Source organism: Orcinus orca, chromosome 4 (genome assembly GCF_937001465.1).
Source record: "Orcinus orca chromosome 4, mOrcOrc1.1, whole genome shotgun sequence".
Lineage (NCBI taxonomy): Eukaryota > Metazoa > Chordata > Mammalia > Artiodactyla > Delphinidae > Orcinus > Orcinus orca.
This window is the reverse complement of record NC_064562.1, coordinates 153,576,844-153,599,665: the sequence shown is the minus strand read 5'-3', so window position 1 is coordinate 153,599,665 and position 22,822 is coordinate 153,576,844. Positions and strand designations below refer to the sequence as shown.

The following is a 22,822-nucleotide window of genomic DNA, read 5'->3' as shown; positions in this document are numbered from 1 at the left end:
GAATTTGGTAAGGTTTCAGGATACAAAATTAATGCATAGAAATCTCTTGCATTCCTATACAATAACAACGAAAGATCAGAAAGTGAAACTAAGGAAACAATCCCATTTACCATCGCAACAAAAAGAATAAAAAAAGAATAAAATACCTAGGAATAAACCTACCTAAGGATGCAAAAGACCTGTACTCAGAAAACTATAAAACACTGATGAAAGAAATCAAAGATAACATAAACAGATGGAGACATATGCCATGCTCCTGGATTGGAAGAATCAATATTGTGAAAATGACTATACTACCCAAAGCAATCTACAGATTCAATGCAATCCCTATCAAATTACCAATGGCATTTTTCATAGCAGTAGAACAAAAAATTTTACAATTTGTATGGAAACACAAAAGACCCTTAATAGCCAAAGCAATCTTGAGAAAGAAAAACGGAACTGGAAGAATCAGGCTCCCTGACTTCAGACTATACTACAAAGCTACAGTACTCAAGACAGTATGGTACTGGCACAAAAACAGAAATACAGATCAATGGAACAGGATAGAAAGCCCAGAGATAAACCCATGCACATATGGTCACCTTATCTTTGACAAAGGAGGCAAGAATATACAATGGAGAAAAGACAGCCTCTTCAATAAGTGGTGCTGGGAAAACTGGACAGCTACATGTAAAAGAATGAAATTAGAACACACCCTAATACCATACACAAAAATAAATTCAAAATGGATTAAAGACCTAAATGTAAGGCCAGACACTATCAAACTCTTAGAGGAAAACACAGGCAGAACACTCTATGACATAAATCACAGCAAGATCCTTTTTGACCCACCTCCTAGAGAAATGGAAATAAAAACAAAAATAAACAAATGGGATCTAATGAAACTTCAAAGCTCTTGCACAGCAAAGGAGACCATAAACAAGGTGAAAAGACAACCCTCAGAATGGGAGAAAATATTTGCAAATGAAACAACTGACAAAGGATTAACCTCCAAAATATACAAGCAGCTCATGCAGCTCAATAGCAAAAAAACAAACAACCCAATCCAAAAATGGGTGGAAGACCTAAATAGACATTTCTCCAAAGAAGATATACAGATTGCCAACAAATGCATGAAAAGATGCTCAACATCACTAATCATTAGAGAAATGCAAATCAAAACCACAATGAGGTATTACCTCATACCGGTCAGAATGGCCATCATCAAAAAATCTACAAACAATAAGTGCTGGAGAGGGTGTGGAGAAAAGGGAACCCTCTTGCACTGTTGGTGGGAATGTACATTGATACAGCCACTATGGAGAACAGTATGGAGGTTCCTTAAAAACCTAAAAATAGAGCTACCATATGACCCAGCAATCCCACTACTGGGCATATACCCTGAGAAAACCATAATTCAAAAAGAGACATGTACCACAATGTTCATTGCAGTACTATTTACAATAGCCAGGACATGGAAGCAACCTAAGTGTCCATCAACAGATGAATGGATAAAGAAGATGTGCCACATATATACAATGGAATATTACTCATGAGTAAAAAGAAATGAAATTGAGTTATTTGTAGTGAGGTGGACAGACCTAGAGTCTCTCATACAGAGTGAGGTGAGTCAGAAAGAGAAAAACAAATACCGTATGCTAACACACATATATGGAATTTAAAAAAGTGATACTGATGAACTTAGTGGCAGGGCAGGAATAAAGATGCAGATGTAGAGAACAGACTTGAGGGCACACGGGGGAAGGGGAAGCTGGGACAAAGTGAGAGAGTAGCACTGACATATATACACTACCAAATGTAAAGTGGATGGCTAGTGGGAAGCAGCTGCACAGCACAGGGAGATCAGCTCAGTGGTTTGTGACCACTTAGAGGGGTGGGATAGGGAGGGTGGGAGGGAGACGCAAGAGGGAGGGGATATGGGGATATAGGTATATGTGCAGCTGATTCACTTTGTTATAAAGCAGAAACCAACACACTACTGTAAAGCATTTATACTCCAAAAAAGATGTGGAAAAAAAAAAGATTCACAAAGGAACTAAAGCAAAAATCCAGCTAAACAATGGCTGGATTTTAACATTTCCAATCAATACATTTTTAAAACTGTAACATTAAAAAACTTTTTTTAAACACTAACTAGAAGAAGAATGAGGACTCTGGATACTAGAGAATTCATAAAAATACAATGTGAAAGGTCAGATATTTTGAATTACAAAATGTTGATAAATTCTGAGCCAGTACCGCGAATGGCACTGCAGTGAAATGCAGGCATTGACAAAAACTGGCCTTGTCGACGTGGAAACATTAGAAGGGACATCTAAAGCCATGCCTGATAAGGAGGTATTAGATGATGAAGAGATGGTAAGAATGCGGCTCCTGGCAGGTGCTCGGCACCTTCCCAGGAGAAGGTCTTGTAAAAACACAGTAGGCATGAGAGGGACGCACAAAACAGACTGACAGGCGTGACCCCTGAAGTATCAGAGTCAGGGGAAGAGGGGAATCTAGACCAACGGGAGACCAATGACCAACTCAGGCCAGGGACGAAGGCGTGATGGTCCAGCACAGAGAAGGGTTTGGCCCCCATCGTCAACACGTTGCCATCTCGATGATGTCCTGAACCAGGTGACCCTGAGACACTGGAAGACGACTTGAGAGTGGATCACACGTCCAGTTTTTCATTCAATCAAAACTTGGCGCCTACCGTGTTCCAGGTACAGAGCCAGGCCTGGAAATAGTCAGTGAAGCAGGCGGGAAAGGTCCCTGTTCTCATGAAATTTACAATCCAGTGAGGTACACAGAAGTAAACAGGCAGTTAAACCACAATGTAATAAGCATCACGAAGGGGGAGTTCAGGGACTACCTCAGAGGGACACAAGACTGAGGTTCTGATAAAACAAATACTGATTAATGTACTCTCCGAGGCGAAGAGGACAGAAAGAATGCAGGGTTTTAGGTGGATTAAAAATTATTAGATGGGAGCTTCTACTTCCACCTGGGAAGTATACAATTGAAAAGCACCCTAATAATTAGAAAAGACAGATAATCTATAAAATCATCATTTTCTTGAGCCCAGCAGAGAGCTGAGTATCCAACAGAGAACTGATAGTGCACGCCTGTGAGCAAACTACCAAAGGCTAGGAAAAAGCCATCTAAAGGGGTTGGAAACTGTGTACAACACTCACACACGGACAGGAAAGTCTCCTGTTCCCACCAGCCATTTTTTTTTTTAAGCTCTTTTATTTATTTATACTTTGGCTGCACCAGGTCTTAGTTGTGGCATGCGGGATCTTTTAATTGAGGCATACAGGCTTCTTAGTTGTGGCATGTGGACTTCTTAGCTGCAGCATGCAGACTCTTTAGTTGCAGCATGCAAACTCTTAGTTATGGCATGCATGCAGGATCTAGTTCCCCAACCAGGGATTGAATCCTGGCGCCCCGCATTGGGAGAGTGGAGTCTTACCCACTGGACCACCAGGGAAGTCCCCCATCAGCCATTCTTAGAAAACTCATAATCTATAGACAATAGGTAGAATACTCAGAAGGTCTTTCCTCAGGGATGGGGAATAATTAGTTTTATAAGAAGCACTTCTCTGGGCCTGCCCAACAAATCATAAAACCAAGACCAGAAAGGAAAAAACTGTTTCCAAGTAACCTAACCCAGAGCAAAGCTCAGGATATTTACAGTAATGCATAAAGTTCCATCACCCAATAATGTAAAATCCACAGTGTCTGGTATCCAAACAAAGATGACCACGCACACAAGGAAGCAGGAAAATGGAGTCCTAACTAGAGTAATCATCTACTGAATGGACACATCATCTATAATGGACACAGATGCTGAAATTACAGACAAGGACACTGAAACAGTTACTACAACTGTATCCAATATATTAAAGATGAAGTAGAGACATGGATGGCATAAAAAAGATCCAAAGTAAATTTCTATAAATGAAAACTGTAACATATAATTAACGTGGAAAAGATACTCAATGGGATTAACAACAGATTTGACACGACAAAATAAAAGATTAGTGAACTATAGGATATAACAATAGAAACTATCCGAATTGAAACAGGAAAAATATCCAAGGAAAAGAGGAAAAATGAGTTTCAGTGAGCTATGAGACAAATACAAGTGACCTACTATATGTAATTATAAGTGGAGTTCCCAGAGGAGAGGAGAAAGAAGGAACACAAAAAGTACGTGAATAAATAATTGCCAATCATTTTACAAATTTGATTAAAACTATAAACCCACAGATCCAAGAAACTGAAACATAGAAACATGAAAAAATTACACCAAGGTACATCATAATCAAATTTCTCAAAAGTAGTGATTAAGAGAAAATGTTAAAAACAGCCAGAAAAAAAAGACACATTACAGATGGAGAAACGAAGATAATGATGACAGACTTCTCAGCAGAAACAATGAGAGAAGAGAGTGAAGTAACATCTTCAAAGTATTGAAAGAAAAAACTTTCAACTGAGAATTTGAGAATTTTATACCTCACAAAAGTAACTTTTAAAAACAAAGGTGAAATAAAGATATTTTCAGACCTACAAATGCTGAAAGAATTCATCAACAGCAAACCCACAGTATAAGAAATGTTAAAGGGTATCCTTTAGGCAGAAGGAAAATGATACCAAGTAGAAATCTGGATGTACACAAGGAAATGAGCACTGAAAATTTACATGGGCAAATATTCAAGATTTTTCTTATTATTTAAATCTACTTAAGAGATATGGACTATTCAAACAAAAATAAAATATATTGTGGAATTTATAACTTAGGTATAAAGTAAAATAAAAGACAATCATAGCACAAAGGCCAGGAGGAGAAATGGGACTGTACTAGTGTAGGGTTCTTATACAATACTATATGTGGGATGACATAACTACTTGAAGATAGACTGTGGTAAGTTAAAGTTGTAGGCTGTGAACCCTAAATTAACCACTAAAATAACAAAACAAAGAGTTACAGCTAATACATCAAAAAAGATAAAAGAGAATCATTAAAAAACTTTAATGAATTTAAACTTTAAAAATTTTTAATCATTAAAAATCAAAAAATCATTAAAAAACTCAATCCAAATCCAGAAAAAGAGGAAAAGGGGGACAAAGAACAATTGGGATAAATATAAAACACAAAGCAAGATAACAGACTTAAATCTAATCCTATGAATAATCACAATAAATGTAAATGGACTGATAAGAACCTGCTGTATAAAAAAATAAATAAAATAAAATTCAAAAATTCAAAAAAAATGTAAATGGACTGAACATCCTAATCAAAAGGCAGATATTATCAAAAGGGATAAAAAAGCAAGACCAACTACATACTTCCTACAATAAATGTACTTTATATATAATGAGATAGTTTAAAAGTAAAAGGATGGAAAATGCCCTGCTAACGCTGGTCAAAAGAAAACTGCAGTGGCTATTTTAACATTAATATTAAATTACATTTTTATTAATTTTATTATTTCTAAAATTATCTTTGATGTATTTTGTTAATTATTTTTAAATTAATATTTTAATATTAGACAAAATATATTTCAGATCAAATAAATATTACCAGGTATAAAAAGGGCATTTCATAGAAATAAAAGGGTAAATTCATCAGGCGGACAAAATTCTTAATGTTTCTGCTCCTTATAAAAGAGCAAAAACTACAAGAATATAGAAGAGGTAGAACTGTAAGGAGAAAAAGAAAATTCCACAGTTGTGCTGCAGACTTCAATACCCTTCTCTCAACAATGGACTGAACAATCAGACAAAATCAGCAGGGATATAGTAGACTCGGACAGCACCGTCAACCAACTTGATCTAATTGGTATTTACAAAACATTCCACCCACATTAACAGAATGAACATTCTTTTCAAGTGCACATGGAACAGTTACCAAGATAGACCATTTTCTGGGCAAGAAAACAAGTCTGAATGAATTTAAAAGGATTCAAGCCATGCAGAGTATATCCTTTGACCACAGTGAAATTACATTAGAAATCAGTAACAGTTAGATAACTGGAAAATCACCAATTACTTGGAAACTAAGTAACAAACTTCTAAATAGCCCATGGGTCAAAGAAGACATACTAGAAAAGATTCTGAACTAAATGAAAGTGAAATACAACATACCAGAATTTACTGAATGCCAGAAAGCAGTACCTGGGATTAAATTTATATCACTGAATGCCTATATCAGGCGATGGAAGAAATTTTCACATATTGAGGTTTGGAGAAGTCATCCTGGCTTACACATGATTTGGCTTGAACTTTATGCTAACTAGCACAGCCTCTCTTATGGCCTGTCAAATAGGCATTGTACATCTGCTTTAACCAGTACAGAAAAGAATGCATTTAGAAATCAAAATGGGGCAACTGTGGTTCAGGCATCCAGGATGAAGTTGGGTGGCCAGTGTGGATGTGGTTTCAGACACATTCCTACATCACTGAGAATGTGAATTTCCTGAACTGTATAAAGCTCCAGGACACCGCCAGCCATTCTCAAAACCATATCTGCTAGCAGCTGCCAGCTACAACCTTATGGTCTCAAGGTCCCCCCCACCCCCGCTTGTAACTATGCAACCATCTCAGACCCCAACTTATCCATGCTTAACAAGCACCCTTACTTCTTGCCACATCCAATTATAATTCCCTATAGACAACTCATGCAACTAACTGTAACCTTGAGTATTTTGCCTTCATACACCTCCCCCATTTTGTAGTCTGACAGAACACAACTCAAGTGCTTCTTGAATCTGTGTCTCCTGGGCTACAGTCCTCAGTTTGGGTCAAATAAAACTCTTTTCTATCTTATTTTAGATTGTTAATTAATTATTTCCATTGACATCAGGAAAGAAGAAAGATGGTCCCAACTCCAAAAGGGACATGGAGAAACAGGGCATTTATTTTAAAATAACTCACAGGGATGTAATGTGCAGCACAGGAAATATAGTCAATAATATTGTGATAACGCTGTATGGTGTGTAATGTTAAAATATCAAATCACTATGTAGTACACCTAAAACTAATATAATATTGCAAGTTAACTATACTTCAATTTTTAAAAAAGGTGAAACAGGACCCTGTCAGAGGAACTGCAGGGATTCCATGAGCTGTTGCTGAGAGAGAAAAGCGAGAGGCAGAAAAATAGAATTCTAATTCTGTAAAATAAGAATGACAAAGTCATTTTGTGTCTCTGTGTGTGTATATATATATATATATATATATATATATATACACACATATGGGTCTGTATAAGATTTTATTATAAATCTGGAGGAAAATATGGATGTACACTCTATAGGCTGCTAACATGAGCTTCCAATGGCACCGGGCCTGAGGGTAAGGGGCTGAGATATGGGTGTGGTGAGGGAGTGTCTGCAATAAAAAACATGTATGATATAATCCCAGTCATGTAAATGTGTGTGCAGTGTGAGTGCACGCACATACGTGTGTGCATAAAGAAATAGAGTATGGTCACTAAAATGTTAATGATGTGGCATTTCAGGTGACTTTTACTTTGTTATTTATATTTTTATCTATTGTTTGAAGTCTTTAGAATTATATATTATTTGTATAATGAAAAAGCCATTTTAAGTATAGCAAACATTATATATTTTAAAAATTAAGGGGCAAAAGACAAACGGAGAAAAAGAACTCAGTATTTTACAAAGGGTTGATCTTTATTATATAAAGAGCTTTTCTATACCTATAGAAAAAAATATACATCCTCCAGAGACATGTGCAAAATGACATGAACAGACAACTCACAGAAGATTAACTTTTATATAGTCAACCTCACTTAATGTTTAAAGGAACAGATATTTAAAGATCAAGCCATGAACTAGTAATCAAAATGAAGACTCCCTGTACTGGCAAGGATGTAGGGAACCAAACACTTTACAAATTGACTGGGAACGTAAAACTTTTTTTTCTCTGGAGGACAATTTGGCAATGCAAAGCCTTAAAAATACACATATACTTTGACTCAGAAGTTCCACCTCCAGGAATTTATGCTATGGAAATCAACAGAAAACATACCAAAAATATTTGTACAAGTAAGTTTATGGCACATATAAAATAATTAAAACTGAAAACGATCTAAACGACCCTCAGTAGGGACAGCCACTAAGTAGAGTACAATGCAGCTGTTAAAATGATGATGTACACTTTGAGTCAAAGGTGGGGGCCAAATGCACACATGATGTTTATCTCCTTTTTCAAAAAATTCAATTGAAATAACAGAAAAATAAATAAGTAAAACTACAGCATCCCAGAAAACCTGGGAGGAGTGCTAGCAAGGTTTTCGCAAGCCCGAGACGTGAGAAATTTCTGGAAGAGAATAAAGCTCAGCAAGAGATAATCTGGAGAGGACACAGGTTCGAGCCCTGGTCTGGGAAGATCCCACATGCCACAGAGCAACTAAGCCCGTGAGCTGCAACTACTGAGCCCGTGTTCTACAACTACTGAAGCCTATGCACCTAGAGCCCGTGCTCTGCAACAAGAGAAGCCACTGCAATGAGAAGCCTGCACACCACAATGAAGAGTGGCCCCCACTCGCCACAACTAGAGAAAGCCCGCGCAGCAACAAAGACCCAACACAGCCAAAAAAAAAGAGAGATAATCTGGGGAAGCCACCTGTCCAGTACAAATCTGAAAATGAAGAATGGGGTGGGAAGAGGTGTCTGTCCCTCCTGCCCTCAGCACCAGAGTGCGTGCCTCTCTGGATGTGAAGACCCCCCCACTAACTCAACACTTCACACGTGTAGTGTCCTGATCCCCCACTAAGTGCCCAAAACATAGTATGTGCTACTAGAGAATGGACTTGAGGACACGGGGAGAGGGAAGGGTAAGCTGGGACAAAGTGAGAGAGTGACATGGACGTCTATACACTACCATAAAAATTTTTTTTAAAAACCACAAAAAAACCCATAGTATGTGCTAAATGAACATTGGCTGAATTAATAAACAGAAAAAACTCCACAGCCTATCAGTATGGGGTCTCCTCTAACAAACAAAAAGTGCACAGACAAACACACATCTAGGCAAAACTGCAGTCCCGACACAGAAACAGGCATTTAACAAGAGCTAACTTACAGGATGCTTGGCTGACAGTCTTCCGGTCACGGTTCCAGTCTGGTTCCACGTGGAGGAAACGGAGCCCTTTATCAGTTGGAAAGAATCAGCTTATGCTCTGACAGTGCCGTGCGAAGTCACAAACACGCTGGCCCCTTCAGCACACAACGCTCACTGCTCTGTCCAGAGAACCAGGAGCCACGGGCCCTACACTCCCAACCCAATGTCCGTGGGGTTACAAATTCCTGCATGTGATCAGGGTGAAGGAGATTCTCCCCCAGGCTATGCAGAAGCTGCAGTAGGACACGTGGGCTGACGTGCCATGGGGGTTGCAGCGTGGACTCAAGGTGGGGCTGTGCACCCCAGACCGGGGCTGTCACTTGCTGTGTGGCCGCAGACAAGTCACAGAACACCTCTGACTGCAGACTCCTCATGCATGAACTAAAACAACATGTCCCTCAAATGACTACGGAAAAGAGATGCAATAACAGATGTGAAAGCACGTGGTCAGCAGTAGAGCTTCCACATGAATATGAGATTTTAAGGTATAATGTCAACTTATGCTATAGACCTAAATGATAACAAAATCATGGTTCATAGTTTCAAGAATGTTAGATTATTTAAAGAAATTCTACATGTATCTGAACCCATGTGTAAGCCATATTCCCAATCATGGTATCTTTTTTCTTAGCTTTAGTTACCTTTTTCATGCAAGCTAGTAATCCATCTACAAAGGTTGACTTGATCTTGTGCACCTAGATTACAAGACAAAAGTAATCACTTTCTGTGTTTAAGTGTTTAAATTAGGAACAAGTGTCAAAGCAGTGTCTCACAGAGTGCTGGGCATGTGTCACTGATGTCACCTCCGGTGACTCCAGGAGGCCCTGAAATGGCCTTATGTGGTGCCCAGAATTAAATAACAATGACCAACAGAGAAAGACGTCACCCTACCCCTTTTAAAATAAACTTTGTCCTGGAATAATTCCTTTTACAGAAAAGTTGCAAAGATATAGGGAGAGTTCCCGAGTCCCAGCACCCAGTGTCCCCCGTGGGGCCTCTTTCAGTTCAGGTGCTACCATTTACTCACCACCACCACCCCCAACCCCACGCACACACAGCTGCCCAGCCCTAACAAGGACAGCAGTAAATAACGATGGTCCGAGCGGCAGCAAGTCATACCTGTGAACAGATGGCAGGTATGTGAACGGGGAAAAGAGGAGGAGCTAGAAGGGTAGCTAGAAAGAGGGGCATGTCCGTAAGTCAGTAAGTGTCAATGCGAGATGGTAAAACACCACCAGGCCGGGAGAGGGAGGAGGCTTGTGTGACAGGCCTCTGAACTCGGCGCTGATGGAAGCCGAAGTCACACTGTGGCCACACGAGGATGACACACCAAATACTTCCTTCAGAATTTTTGTTTGTCCTCTTCCCTTTACGACTCCTCTGATTCACAGCAGGGCTGTTTGTAGCCCTGAGGAATATCATGTCTGGGTACAAGAAGCAGTGCTAATATGAGGTCCACGTGAACAAACTGCATTCCCTTTAGGACACTGTCAGGGCTACTTCAGCGATGATGGATTTTGTGAACAGAGATGGTGCCATGTGGGCCCCCTTCATTACCAACTTACTGACAAAAAAAAAAAAATCTAACTTACCTGCCTATATTCCAAAATAATTTTGGGTAATGGATGAAGGTCTTGCAGAGCATTTAACTAAAAAATAAGAATAAATATCACCAATATAATTCCTTCATTTAATTTTAACATTCCAAACACTTATTTTCAGCTGGAAAAGTCCTAATAATAAATGGTCTATCTTGAGCATATTTTCCAAAATGAAGACTCATAATAAACTCAGTTTATCAAGTGTCTTAATTTTAATCCCTTACAGAATCATTATTGTACACGTGGGAGCTAAAGGCACTTCACATGAGCTCGGAAATAAGATTCCTCTTGAGATTTAAATTCCTGAAATCTAAATCCAGGGCATGTAAAGCACCATGTAGGACAGTAAACTAGGAAAATGCCTACAAATGTGTAACTCAATAGTTTAGGAACCCCAACATCTGCATCACAGTTATCGAGCACAAAGTCAGGGAGGTAACACTGGAATATGACTATGGGTTTTAAATTTAATTTTAAAAAGTCAAAATACAACGTACATAAAGCACAAGATCATGTAAACACGGTTTGTTAAATTATCACAAAATGAACACACCTGGGTACTGCCACCCAGAGGGAACATCCCAGGTTCCCAGGCAGGCCTCTGGCCCTCCCCCAGAGGTAACCAGTCCCCTGGCCTCCACCACCAAGAACACTTATTCCAGTTTTTTGTTTGTTTGTTTTGCGGTACGCGGGCCTCTCACTGTTGTGGCCTCTCCCGTTGCGGAGCACAGGCTCCGGACACACAGGCTCAGCAGCCATGGCTCACGGGCCCAGCCGCTCCGCGGCACGTGGGATCCTCCCGGACCAGGGCACGAACCCGTGTCCCCTGCATCGGCAGGTGGACTCTCAACCACTGCGCCACCAGGGAAGCCCTTCTTCCAGTTTTTGAGCTTTGTATCAATGGAATAGGATAGGTACTCTTTGTGTGTGGGTTCTTTCGTTCAACATTCTGGTTTTAAGGTTGGTCCTTGTTGTATGATTTACTTGCACTGCTGTATGGAATTATTTGAATGCAGGACAATTATTTACCCATTCCACCCCTGATGGACATGTGTGCTGTTTCCACTGCAGGGCTATTACAAAGAGTGCTGCTGTGAACATTCTGGTACACAGATTTTGGTTAACACACATCCATGGTTCTGTTGAACATGTACGTAAAGAGGAGAGAGGCGCTGGGTCACCTGTAGCAGAGCTGATACCAGCCAGTTCTCCAAGGTAAACACAATGGTTTTTGTCCCCATCAGCAGCACAAAGTTCTCCTTGTTCAACATCTTCGCCAACACATGTTCTCCTAGGTCTTAATTTTAGCCATTCTGGCAAATGTGAAGTGACATTTCAATGTAGTTTTAGTGTGTATTTCCCTGACTAATAAAGTCAGACATGATTCAAATGTTTATTGACCAATTGTATATCTCCTTTCATTAAACCCTGTTCATGTTTTTGTCATTTAAAATGTTGGTTTGTATGTCTTTTTCTTCTTGATGTGTAGGAATTCATTTTTCTGGACAGGGTTTTCTTTAGTTGGCTATATTTAGTGGAAATATCTTCTACCCCTCTGTGGCTTGTTCTTCTATTTGTTTAATAGTGTCTTTTTTATTTATTTATTTTTTAAAATTTTATTTACTTTTGGCTGCATTGGGTCTTTGTTGCTGCACAAGGGCTTTCTCTAGTTGGGGTGAGCGGGGGCTACTCTTCGTTGCAGGTGTGCGGGCTTGTCATTGCGGTGGCTTTTCTTGTTGTGGAGCATGGGCTCTAGGCACTCAGGCTTCAGCAGTTGTGGCGCACAGGCTCAGAAGTTGTGGCTCGTGGGCTGTAGCGCGCAGGCTCAGTAGTTGTGGTGCACAGGTTTAGTTGCTCTGCGGAACGTGGGATCTTCCCGGACCAGGGATTGAACCCGTGTTCCCTGCATTGGCAGGCAGATTCATAACCACTGCGCTACCAGGGAAGTCCAATAGTGTCTTTTCATAAATGGAAATTCTTAATTTTACTATTGCCCAATTGATCAATCTCTTCCTTTATGGCTGATGCATCTTGTGTCCTGTTTAAGGATGTTTAACTACCTCAAGGCCTTGAAGGTATTCTCTTATGGTATCTTCTACAATCTTTGTTTTACTTTTTATATTTAGATATACAATTCATTTGAAATTTATTTTTGTATATGGTGTGAAACAGGGGTCAAGATGCACTGGCCCCTTATGTAATGAGCCCTCCCTCTCAGAGAACATGCACTTTATACACACATGTGCAGGTCTGTTTGTAGATTCCCTATCCTGGACCATTTGTCTATTTGCTTATCCTGGAATTGACACTACTTTGTACTGATTAATTAATTCCTCATAATTTCTATTGCTTCATGATTAGTCTTGATATCCAACAGACCAAGTCCTTCAATAGTGCTTTTTCCCAAGACTATCTTGGCTCTTCTTAGTTGTTTGCATTTCCCTACAAATCTGGGATTCAGCTTGCCAATTTCTACCAAAAGTTCCTGCTAGGGTATTAGTCAGGATCATTCTGAATCTAAAAATCAACTTGGGGGAGAACTGATGACATAACTTTAATGTACTAGCATGAGCCACGGAACTGCATTACTCTCTATGTAATAGACTGAGGCCACGGAGTCTTGGCCAGCCATAGAACATAAACAGGAGGGCCAACACTGGTGTCCTCGGAGCAGGGCTCTACCCAGGGGGAGGACTCCTGCCTCGGTGTAATCCAGAACTGCAGTTTCTCAGAAAAGCTATCCCTAGCGGGATGAAAGTGCATGAAAATCTTAGCCAAGAAAACTGCTTAAGATCAACTAACTCTCTTTATCCTGATACCTTACTCACAAAATAACTTTCTAACCACAGTCTCCCTGTATATCTCGAATCGAGCTGTCTGAGAACACTTGAAAAGGATGAAGTGTTTGATCTCATAACGCTTTGGATAAAGCCCTGCCGCACTGGTTCATGATCAGAGGCGGAGTGCCGTGGCCGTTGCCGCTCTACAAGCTTTATCAAACGCTCCCTCTGTTGGCTCCTGACCCCACATTCTTCTCAGCTCCCTTCTCTCTCTGTGGTCGTTCCATAGCCTCTGCTTGGCACCACTTCTCTCTCTGACCCCTAAATGTCAGTTTCTCAGAGTTCAGTTCTGTGGTTATCAGTGCTGGCTGCTTCTAGAATTAGCGGGGGAGCTTCAAAAACATGTCTGGGGCTTCCCTGGTGGCGCAGTGGTTAAGAATCCGCCTGCCAATGCAGGGAACACAGGTTCGAGCCCTGGTCCCGGAAGATCCCACATGCCACGGAGCAACTAAGCCCGTGTGCCACAACTACTGAGCCTGTGCTCTAGAGCCCACGAGCCACAACTGCTGAAGCCCTCGCGCACCATAACTGCTGAAGGCCACACGCCTAGAGCCTGTGCTCTGCAACAAGAGAAGCCACCAAGATGACAAGCCCACGCACCACAACGAAGAGTAGCCCCCGCTCGCTGCAACTAGAGAAAGCCCACGTGCAGCAACAAAGACCCAACTCAGCAATAAATAAATAAATAAATAGATAGATAGATAGATAAATAAGACATTATTAAGCAAGACTAATCCATAGAAAAAAAATGTCCGACTGGGCCACGCAGCCCACAGACTCTGATTTTGTGGATCAGTTGTGGGCCTGGGCATGAGTGTTTTTCCAACGCTACTGCCAGGGTACAGGACGACCATCCCAGGGCCAACTACTTCCAGGTGTGCATCTCTAGCACAGGACTTCTCCTCACAGACCCAACTGCTCTGTATCAATGTTTTGTGCACACATCTGTCTTCACATGTCCAAGGCTGAACACTTGACCCCCAACCCCCGTAAACTGTTCCTCTCTTGGTTTTCTCTGGGCAGCGGCCATCACTATCTGCTCAGGTGCACAACTAAGGAAACCAGGAATTACTCTGCATTCACACTCATGTGAACTCACACTCAGAGAAGCTCCTTTCTGTTCTCAAAATGCTCTGAGCATGTGTTTGCTCTGCTCCATCCTCACTGCCATCGCCTGGACACTGAGCCAGCAGTGCCCACACTGCAGCGACAGCCTATTAATGGGACTCCTCCGTTCTCCAACCAGTGACGAGAGTGGTCTTTTTAAAACATAGCTAACGCCTGTCAGAACGGCCACAATCCAGGACACCGACACCACCATGTGCTGGCGAGGGTGTGGAGCAACAGGAACCCTCGTCACTGCCGGTGGGAACCAGAATGGTGCAGCCACACTGGAGGACAGTTTGGTGGTTTCTTACAAAACTAAATATACTTTTACCATACAATCCAGAAATCAGGCTATTTATTTACTCAAATAAGATGGAAACTTATGTCCACGTGAAAACCTGAACACAAATGTTTTACAGCAGTTTTATTCATAGCTGCTAAAACTTGGAAGCACCCAAGATGTCCTTCAATAGGTGAATAGATAAATAAAACTGTGGTTCATCCAGACAATGGAATATGATTCTGTGCTAGAAAGAAATGAGCTGTGGAAAGACGTGGAAGAAACTTAAGTGCATATTGCTAGCTGAATCAAATCTGAAAAGGCTACATAATGTATAATTCCTATATGACATTTTGGAAAAGACAAAACTATGGAAACAGTAAAAACAGTGGATGCCAGGGGTTGAGGGGAGAGATGAATAGGGAGAACAGAGGCTTTTTAGGGCAGTGAAACCACTCTGTTCAATACTCTAATGGTGGATACGTGTCATTACACATTTGTCCAAACCCATAGCCTGTATAACACCAAGAAGGAAACCTAATACAAACTACAGACTTTGGGCAATGATGATGTGTCAGTGTGGGTTCATCAGCTGTAACAAATGTAGCCCCTGGTGGGGCATGTTGATGGTGGAGGAGGCTGTGTGTGTTTGGGCTGGGGAGGGGGTATATGAGACTTCTCCGTACCATCTGCTCAATTTTGCGGTGAACCTGAAACTACTCTAAAAAACAAAGTCTAATAAAAGCATATCTAAGCTCATAGTTGCGCCCTTACTTGAATTGTTCCAGGCTGTCCATCTCACCAGAAGACCACAACCCTTCCCACGGGGAGGGGAACAGGGAGGGTGAAGGGAAGTGGGAAGAAGGAGTCCTAATTTTGAACTGAGAACCATGTGCACATGTTGCCTAGCGCAGGTTCATCTTTTTAAATGTACAGAATAGTGTGACTTGTTCAGCTAAGTAAGAGATTAAAGTTAATATAATATGATTCATGTTGATTATGTCTTTGTGAAGAAAAATTCAGGGCATTGTCTGAATTCTGTGCACAGTGAAGCACCTCGACACCAGAGGAGAATCACATTTCCTCTCTTCTGTTGTTGGTTGTCTGGGAGAGCTAAGGAGTAGCAAAGGGAAGGGCAACACTGCCAGCTGGTGCCCAGATGGAGAATAAATCAGGCCAAGACCCCCAGCTCAGGTGCAGTCCGAGTGGAAACGTGTGCTTTCCCAGGTTCTGCCACCCCTGGGACTTGAGGGCACACTGCCATGTGGCGTTGAAACCCACTCCAGAGTCTCTCCAGCAAGGTGGGTCCTGCCCCTTGCCCTCGCTGTGCTCTGTGAACACACAGCCGACAGTTCAGCCCCAGCAAGTGCTAGTTCTAGGCCATTTGGTTCTGGGGATGTAGTGAACAAGTCAGATGAAGTCTTTGATCTGTGCAACCTACATCCTACTGGAACAAGCAAACAAGTGACTAGGTAACTTTATTTTTTAAAATTTTATTGGAGTATAGTTGACTTACAATGTTGCATTAGTTTCAGGTGTACAGCAAAGTAATTCGGTTATACATATACATATATTCCTTCTTTTTTAGATTCTTTTCTCATATAGGTTATCACAGGATACTGAGTAGAGTTCCCTGTGCTATACAGTAGGTCCTTGTTGGTTTTCTATCTTATATATAGTAGTGTGTGTATGTTCATCCCAAGCTCCTGATTTATCCCTCCCCCCAACGTTTCCTCTTTGGTAATCATAAGTTTGTTTTCAATATCTGTAAGTCTGTTTCTGTTTTGTAAATTAAGTTCATTTAAATCATTTTTTAAAAATTAGATTCCACATATGAGTGATATCATGTGATATATACCTTTCTCTGTCTGACTTACTTCACTTATTATGATAGTCTCTAGGTCTATCCATGTTGCTGCAAATGGCATTATTTTTTTATGGGTGAGTAGTATTCCATTGTATATATGTACCACAGCTTCTTTATCCATTTCTCTGTTGATGGACTTTTAGGTTGCTTCCATGTCCTGCCTATTGTGAACAGTGCTGCTGTGAGCGCTGGGATGCATGCACCTTTTCTAACCATGGTTTTCTCTGGATAGATGCCCAGTAGTGGGACTGCTGGATCATACGGTAGTTCTCTTTTTAGTTTTTAAAGGACCCTCCATACTGTTCTCCACAGTGGCTGTACCAACTTACCTTCCCACCAGCAGTGTAGGAGGGGTCCCTTTTCTCCACGCCCTCTCCAGCATTTTGGCAAGTTGTGTGCAGAAAACAAATCGAGGTGAAGGAATATGTTGTGGCTGGGGGTCTTACTGTCACCTGTGACCAGAGGAGGACTTTCTGGAAGCAATGCTTAAGCTGACAATCAGAAGACAGCTGAGCACACTCCGTGGGAAGTTTCCAGACTGAGGAAGGAGCCTGTGAGAAGTGTCCTCAGTGGGGTGCTGGGAGTGAGGAGTGAGGGAAGTCAAAGAAGGGCCAAGTCCAGACCCAGGGCCTGGGGGAGGCACACTCGAGAGCTTGGATGTTATTCTAAGTGGCATGGAAAGCCACTGGGGGACTTCCCTGGTGGCACAGTGGTTGGGAATCTGCCTGCCAATGCAGGGGACATGGGTTCGAGCCCTGGTCCAGGAAGATCTCACATGCCGCCGAGCAACAAAGCCTGAGCGCCACAACTACTGAGCCTGTGCTCTAGAGCCCGCGAGTCACAACTACTGAGCCTGTGTGCCACAACTACTGAAGCCCGAGAGCCTCAAGCCCACGCTCCACAACAAGAGAAGCCACCGCAATGAGAAGCCCACGCACTGCAACCAAGAGTAGCCCCCGCTCGCCCCAACTAGAGAAAGCCCACGCACAGCCACGAAGACCCAGCACAGCCAAACAAAAAAAAGAAAAACAGGAAGCCATTGAAGTTGAAGGCAGGGGATCAACATGACTTTTCTAACACTTTTAAAAGATCATTCTGCCTGGATGTGACGAGTCACCAGCAGGGGTAAGCTCACTGCTGGCTCCCAAGGACCAGGAGGGGGACACTGACCAGGGTGGGGAAGACTTGGGGAAGAGGGAAGATGCGAGGCCCTCTCGGGAGCAGCGCTCCCCAGGGGTGGGCGTTCACTCGGTGACTGATGCCTGGGCCCCGAGGGCCAGGTGTGGGGACATTTGGCAAGCGTGGTGCCCCGCCAGGGCTGAGACGAGCAGGAAGTGCGGGGCTGGAAGGGCGATGTGCACAGAGGAGTCTGGAGGGAAGCGTTCCTCGGCTGCAAAATCCAACGCTGAGCAAGGCACAGAAAGGATAAGCTGGAGCCTCCACAGCCGGCCCTCAGCAGAGCAACACATGTCCTCTCGCCCACTGGCCAAGCTCCTCGCTGCAGGCTTCCAGCGGTATCATTATACTCACGGGGCTCTGAATATCTATTCACACTCTGCCATTTGATTAAAGCAGCATCTCACTACACCCTGTCTTTTAAAAAATGCATTCCTCTCAAGGGAAGGGCAGCTAAATTTTTCTAAAACAAACTTGGGGAAAGGAGAAGACTGATGACTTTTCCCATTTCCAGTCTCTTATGAGGGCATGAAACAAAGAAGTCACGACTACATTGTCAAGAATTTGGTTTCCAGAACAAAGTTCCATCAAATTATCCTCTGCAGGAAATCAAGGCAATTTATTGCCTCTGGAAAACTGTACCATAAGCCTCTTTGTCCTCCCTTCATAACTGAAGGGCAACCTTGGGGTGGGGGCACCTCTCCTGCCGCAGAAAGGAAGTGATGGAACGGAACTGCTCCGTGGTGGTTGCTGCCGGCTTGTGCCACCACAAGGAGCACGGGGCTCTGCAAGGGACTCGCACGTGGTGGGAGGTGCTATTGTCTCGGAGAGTGAGGGGACACTTGTCGACCCTTACCACGGCTTCTGATGTGGACGGGTGTTTCCGGAGCCCAGTTTTGGGAAGAGTCTCCTGTGGACGCAGCAGGTGCAGCTGCAGCTTGCCAAACAGGATCTGCAACAAAAGCCATTTCACGTGATGAGCGGGTCCCAGATTTGAGAGGACCTGACATCACTATAACAGAGTTAAAGCAACCAGCCAGAGGGGACACACCTGACTAGGTGTGACAAAATGCTTAGATTCTGATTCAGTACTTTTCTTAGATGTAAAGGCTTTGAAGTAATGAATCTCAATGTGAAAGACATGAACAAGTTACACACTTTTCAGATGATCACATAAAATAATGTTTATAAAATCAGAATAAACCTCCCTTTAACCCCTGAACAGGAAGTATATTTAATAAAAGAACTGAAATTTAGCTTTACCTCTCGAAGCTGATTACTGCTTGTTATAAGAAACTGTTCTCCTGCAACAAAATGGGCTTCTTGCTCCAGTTCCTTGAGACGAGACTATGAATGTGACAGACACAATGTTATTAATAGTTTTCACAACTTAAGATTATTTTTCTCAACATGAGATCTTGCAAGAATAAAAAATAATCTAAAATTTACCAAAATGGACATTACAAAATACATATTTTGACTCATGATGCAATACTCAGGCTCAGAATCACTCTCTTAAGTGCAGTGGACCCAAGGAAACAAACTTAAAGAAGTAAAAATAGTAAATAACACACCAAAATGAAGGAGGGAAAGAAGAAGGAATTCTCCAGCAACATTATGACAAGTAAACGGATCCAGCATCAAACCATAAACCTCAAAACTTTCAAAGTATCCCAGGGCAGAAGAGCTAGGACCAAACTGCATGGTGACCACAGTGATCATGATGCAGGACATTCCCTCCCAACAGAGGAGCAGCTGCAGCGGAAACAAGCAACAACGCTCTGAACAACCACACAAACTGGGGCACAGCCCAGGGCGAGGGGTGGGCGGCATGCAAGGCCCAGGTGGGAAAAGACAAGGGTACCTTATGAAACAGCTGATAAATACGGTGCTGAGCAGAGCAGTAGGACATGCTGAATTTATGAACCCCTCACCCCCTCACCATTTTGGTCAGAAGAAAAGTAGAACATGACCAGGACTTTTAAAAAATTATTATAGGGACTTCCCTGGTGGCGCAGTGGTTAAGAATCCACCTGCCAATGTAGGGGACATGGGTTTGAGCCCTGGTCTGGGAAGATCCCACATGCCGCGGAGCAACTAAGCCCATGAGCCACAACTACTGAAGCCCACGCACCTAGAACCCGTGCTCCAAAACAAGAGAAGCCACAGCAATGAGAAGCCCGTGCACCACAACAAAGAGTAGCCCCTGCTCACTGCAACTAGAGAAAGCCAGCGCGCAGCAACGAAGACCCAATGCAGCCAAAAATAAACACATAGATTTACATATTTAAAAAATTATTATTAAAAAAAATTATTATAAAAGAAAAGAGAGAGCAGAGTCTAAATCAACCAACTCTTAGGAAATATCATCTGCACTCTACCTTTACCAGACAAGAACTGCCTTTCGGCTGAAATACTGAAAGACGTTTACAAATAGGAGCAGGACAAGTACGATACAAAAAACTAGCACTAGGCAAAAAGAAGAACCCACAGACAATGGCCTCAGTTAAGGTATGCCAGAATTCTATAGTCAAGGGAACAAATGATGAAAAGAAAAACAAGGAACAAAGCATGAAAAAAGATAATGGGGACTTCCCTGGTGGTCCAGTGGCTAAGACTCCACACTCCCAATGCAGGGTGCACGGGTTTGATCCCTGGTCAGGGAACTAGATCCCACATGCCGCAACTAAGAATTCGCATGCTGCAACTAAGGAGACCACCTGCCGCAACTAAGACCTGGCACAACCAAATAAATAAATAAAATATTTTTTAAATGTGTTAAGTGGCTTTTTCTTATTATAAGAGTTATCTATAGAGTCTGCATATGAGTCCTTTATCACATGCATTGAAAGTACAATCAAAATCCCAGCTGGTTTTTAAAAAGTAGATCAGAGAATTTTATATGGAAATGCGAAGAACCTGGATTGATAAATACCATGTGGAAGAACAAAGATGGAAGACTGTAGGATATCAAGACATATTATAAGCCTACAGTAACTAAGCCAGGGGAGTATTAGCACAGGGACAGACACACAAAACAAAAAAACAGAAAAGAGTCCAGAAAAAACCCCACACATACACAGTGACCTGATTTATGACAAAGACACTACTGTAATTCTTAGTGCAGGAAACAGTGGCACTTTTAATAAATTGTGCTTAAATGAATGGAAATCCACCTGGGAAAAATCTTAACTGTACTTTATACCATGCAGAAAAATTAATTTGAAGTGGAGGATAGGCTTAAAATAATACAGCTTATACAAGAAAACACAGGAGAATATCTTTACTAGAGGTCAAAGAGTACTTAGCACACAAAAATTCTCAAACATTTAAGAAATGGTTCATTGGACTTCATGAAAATGAAGAAATTCTGTTCATCAAAGGACATAGCTACTGAGAGAGTAAAAAGACAAGCTGTAGACAAAGACAGGGCCAGACAGTAAATACTCCAGACTCTATGGGTCACATATGGTCTCTGTCACATATTCTTCTCTACTTTTGTTTTTTAAAAATTGTAACAACCATTCTTAATTTCAGGCCATATGAAAACAGGCCACAGGATGGATTTGGCCTATAGACCACTGTTTGTCAAACCCTGGACTGGGAGAAAGTACTTTCAATATATCTTACAAAGGACCCACATACAGAATATATAAACAATTCCTATAAGTAAATAAGAAAAAGCTGACATAAACTTTTAAATAGGCAAATTCTTTGAAAAATTGGATCACAAAAAGAATATATCCGAAATACCATCAAGCATATGAAAAGTTGCTCACTATTATTACTTATCAGGGAAATGCAAATTAACTCCACAATGAAATGCGACTACAGACCCACCAGGATAGCTAAAGTGAAAAAGACTGACAGTACTGCGCTGGTGAGGATGTAGCAAATGGGACTAGAAAATGTTATAACCAATTTGAAGGGCTATTTGGAAGTACCTACTATCGCTAAATATACGCATACCCTGTAACCCAGCAATTCCACTTCTGGATAGAAAACCAAGAGCTCTCTTATCCACCACAGGTTATAGTTACACCACATGAATAGTCGCAGCCACTGCAATCACAGTGCCCAACAATGGGAGAGGGTGTAAGGAAATTATGGCACCTTCTTACAATAGGTGCTACAAGCAATTTTCATTGGCATGCACTTCTGCTACATGCAACCAAACTGGTGAATCCCACAGACAGAATGTGAGCAAAAGGAGCCAGAACCAAAGAGCCCATGCTGTGTGGTTTACATGAAGCTCAGAATCACCAAGGACAGGGTCAGATGAATGGCTATCTGGGGGTACAGACTGGGAGGGGACAGGAAGGAGACTTCCGGGTGCTGGAAATATTCTATACCTTGGTCTGGGTGGAGGTTACATGGATGTGTACATATATAAAAATACGTCAAGCTGTACACTTAAGATTTGTACCAAGCAGATTCAGGGAAGATGGCAGAGTAGGAGGCACCTGTGAGGTGAGACTCCATCTCCCACCTGGACAGCAACTGCAGGGGAAGAACCCTCTGATGTAACGGTCTGGGAACTCTGGAGTCTGCTGATGGCTTCCAGGGGAAGCCTTGGATGGTAAACCGCAGTTCATTTTGGTCAGTTTCAGCTCTTGGTACCATAGAAGCTACCCACCCCACCTCCCCCAGACAGGAGGCCCGAGGCCAGGAGGCCATGCACCTGTTTCTGGAGCAGCCTGCCCACAGCCTGCAGGAACTGGTGGGGCAAAAAAGACCCTGTACAGATACTGGGGGCCTCTGCTCTGATCACTGATTGCTGCTTCTGATCACAGAGGTGCAGATGAACAGG

At 42.1% G+C, this 22,822-nt stretch overlaps 1 protein-coding gene across 1 annotated transcript in view; it reads right to left on the bottom strand.

Annotated features, from left to right (window-relative positions):
* The window catches only part of POLN (DNA polymerase nu), a 157,914-nt gene that overhangs the window by 84,406 nt on the left and 50,686 nt on the right, over positions 1-22,822 (bottom strand). Inside the window, exons 10-14 of the mRNA XM_004265219.3 lie at positions 19,276-19,359; positions 18,869-18,964; positions 10,734-10,790; positions 9,783-9,836; positions 9,103-9,168 (exon numbers count right to left, since the gene is read on the bottom strand). Coding sequence (XP_004265267.2) covers positions 9,103-9,168; positions 9,783-9,836; positions 10,734-10,790; positions 18,869-18,964; positions 19,276-19,359 — 357 coding nt within the window. The remainder of the gene's footprint in view (positions 1-9,102; positions 9,169-9,782; positions 9,837-10,733; positions 10,791-18,868; positions 18,965-19,275; positions 19,360-22,822) is intronic.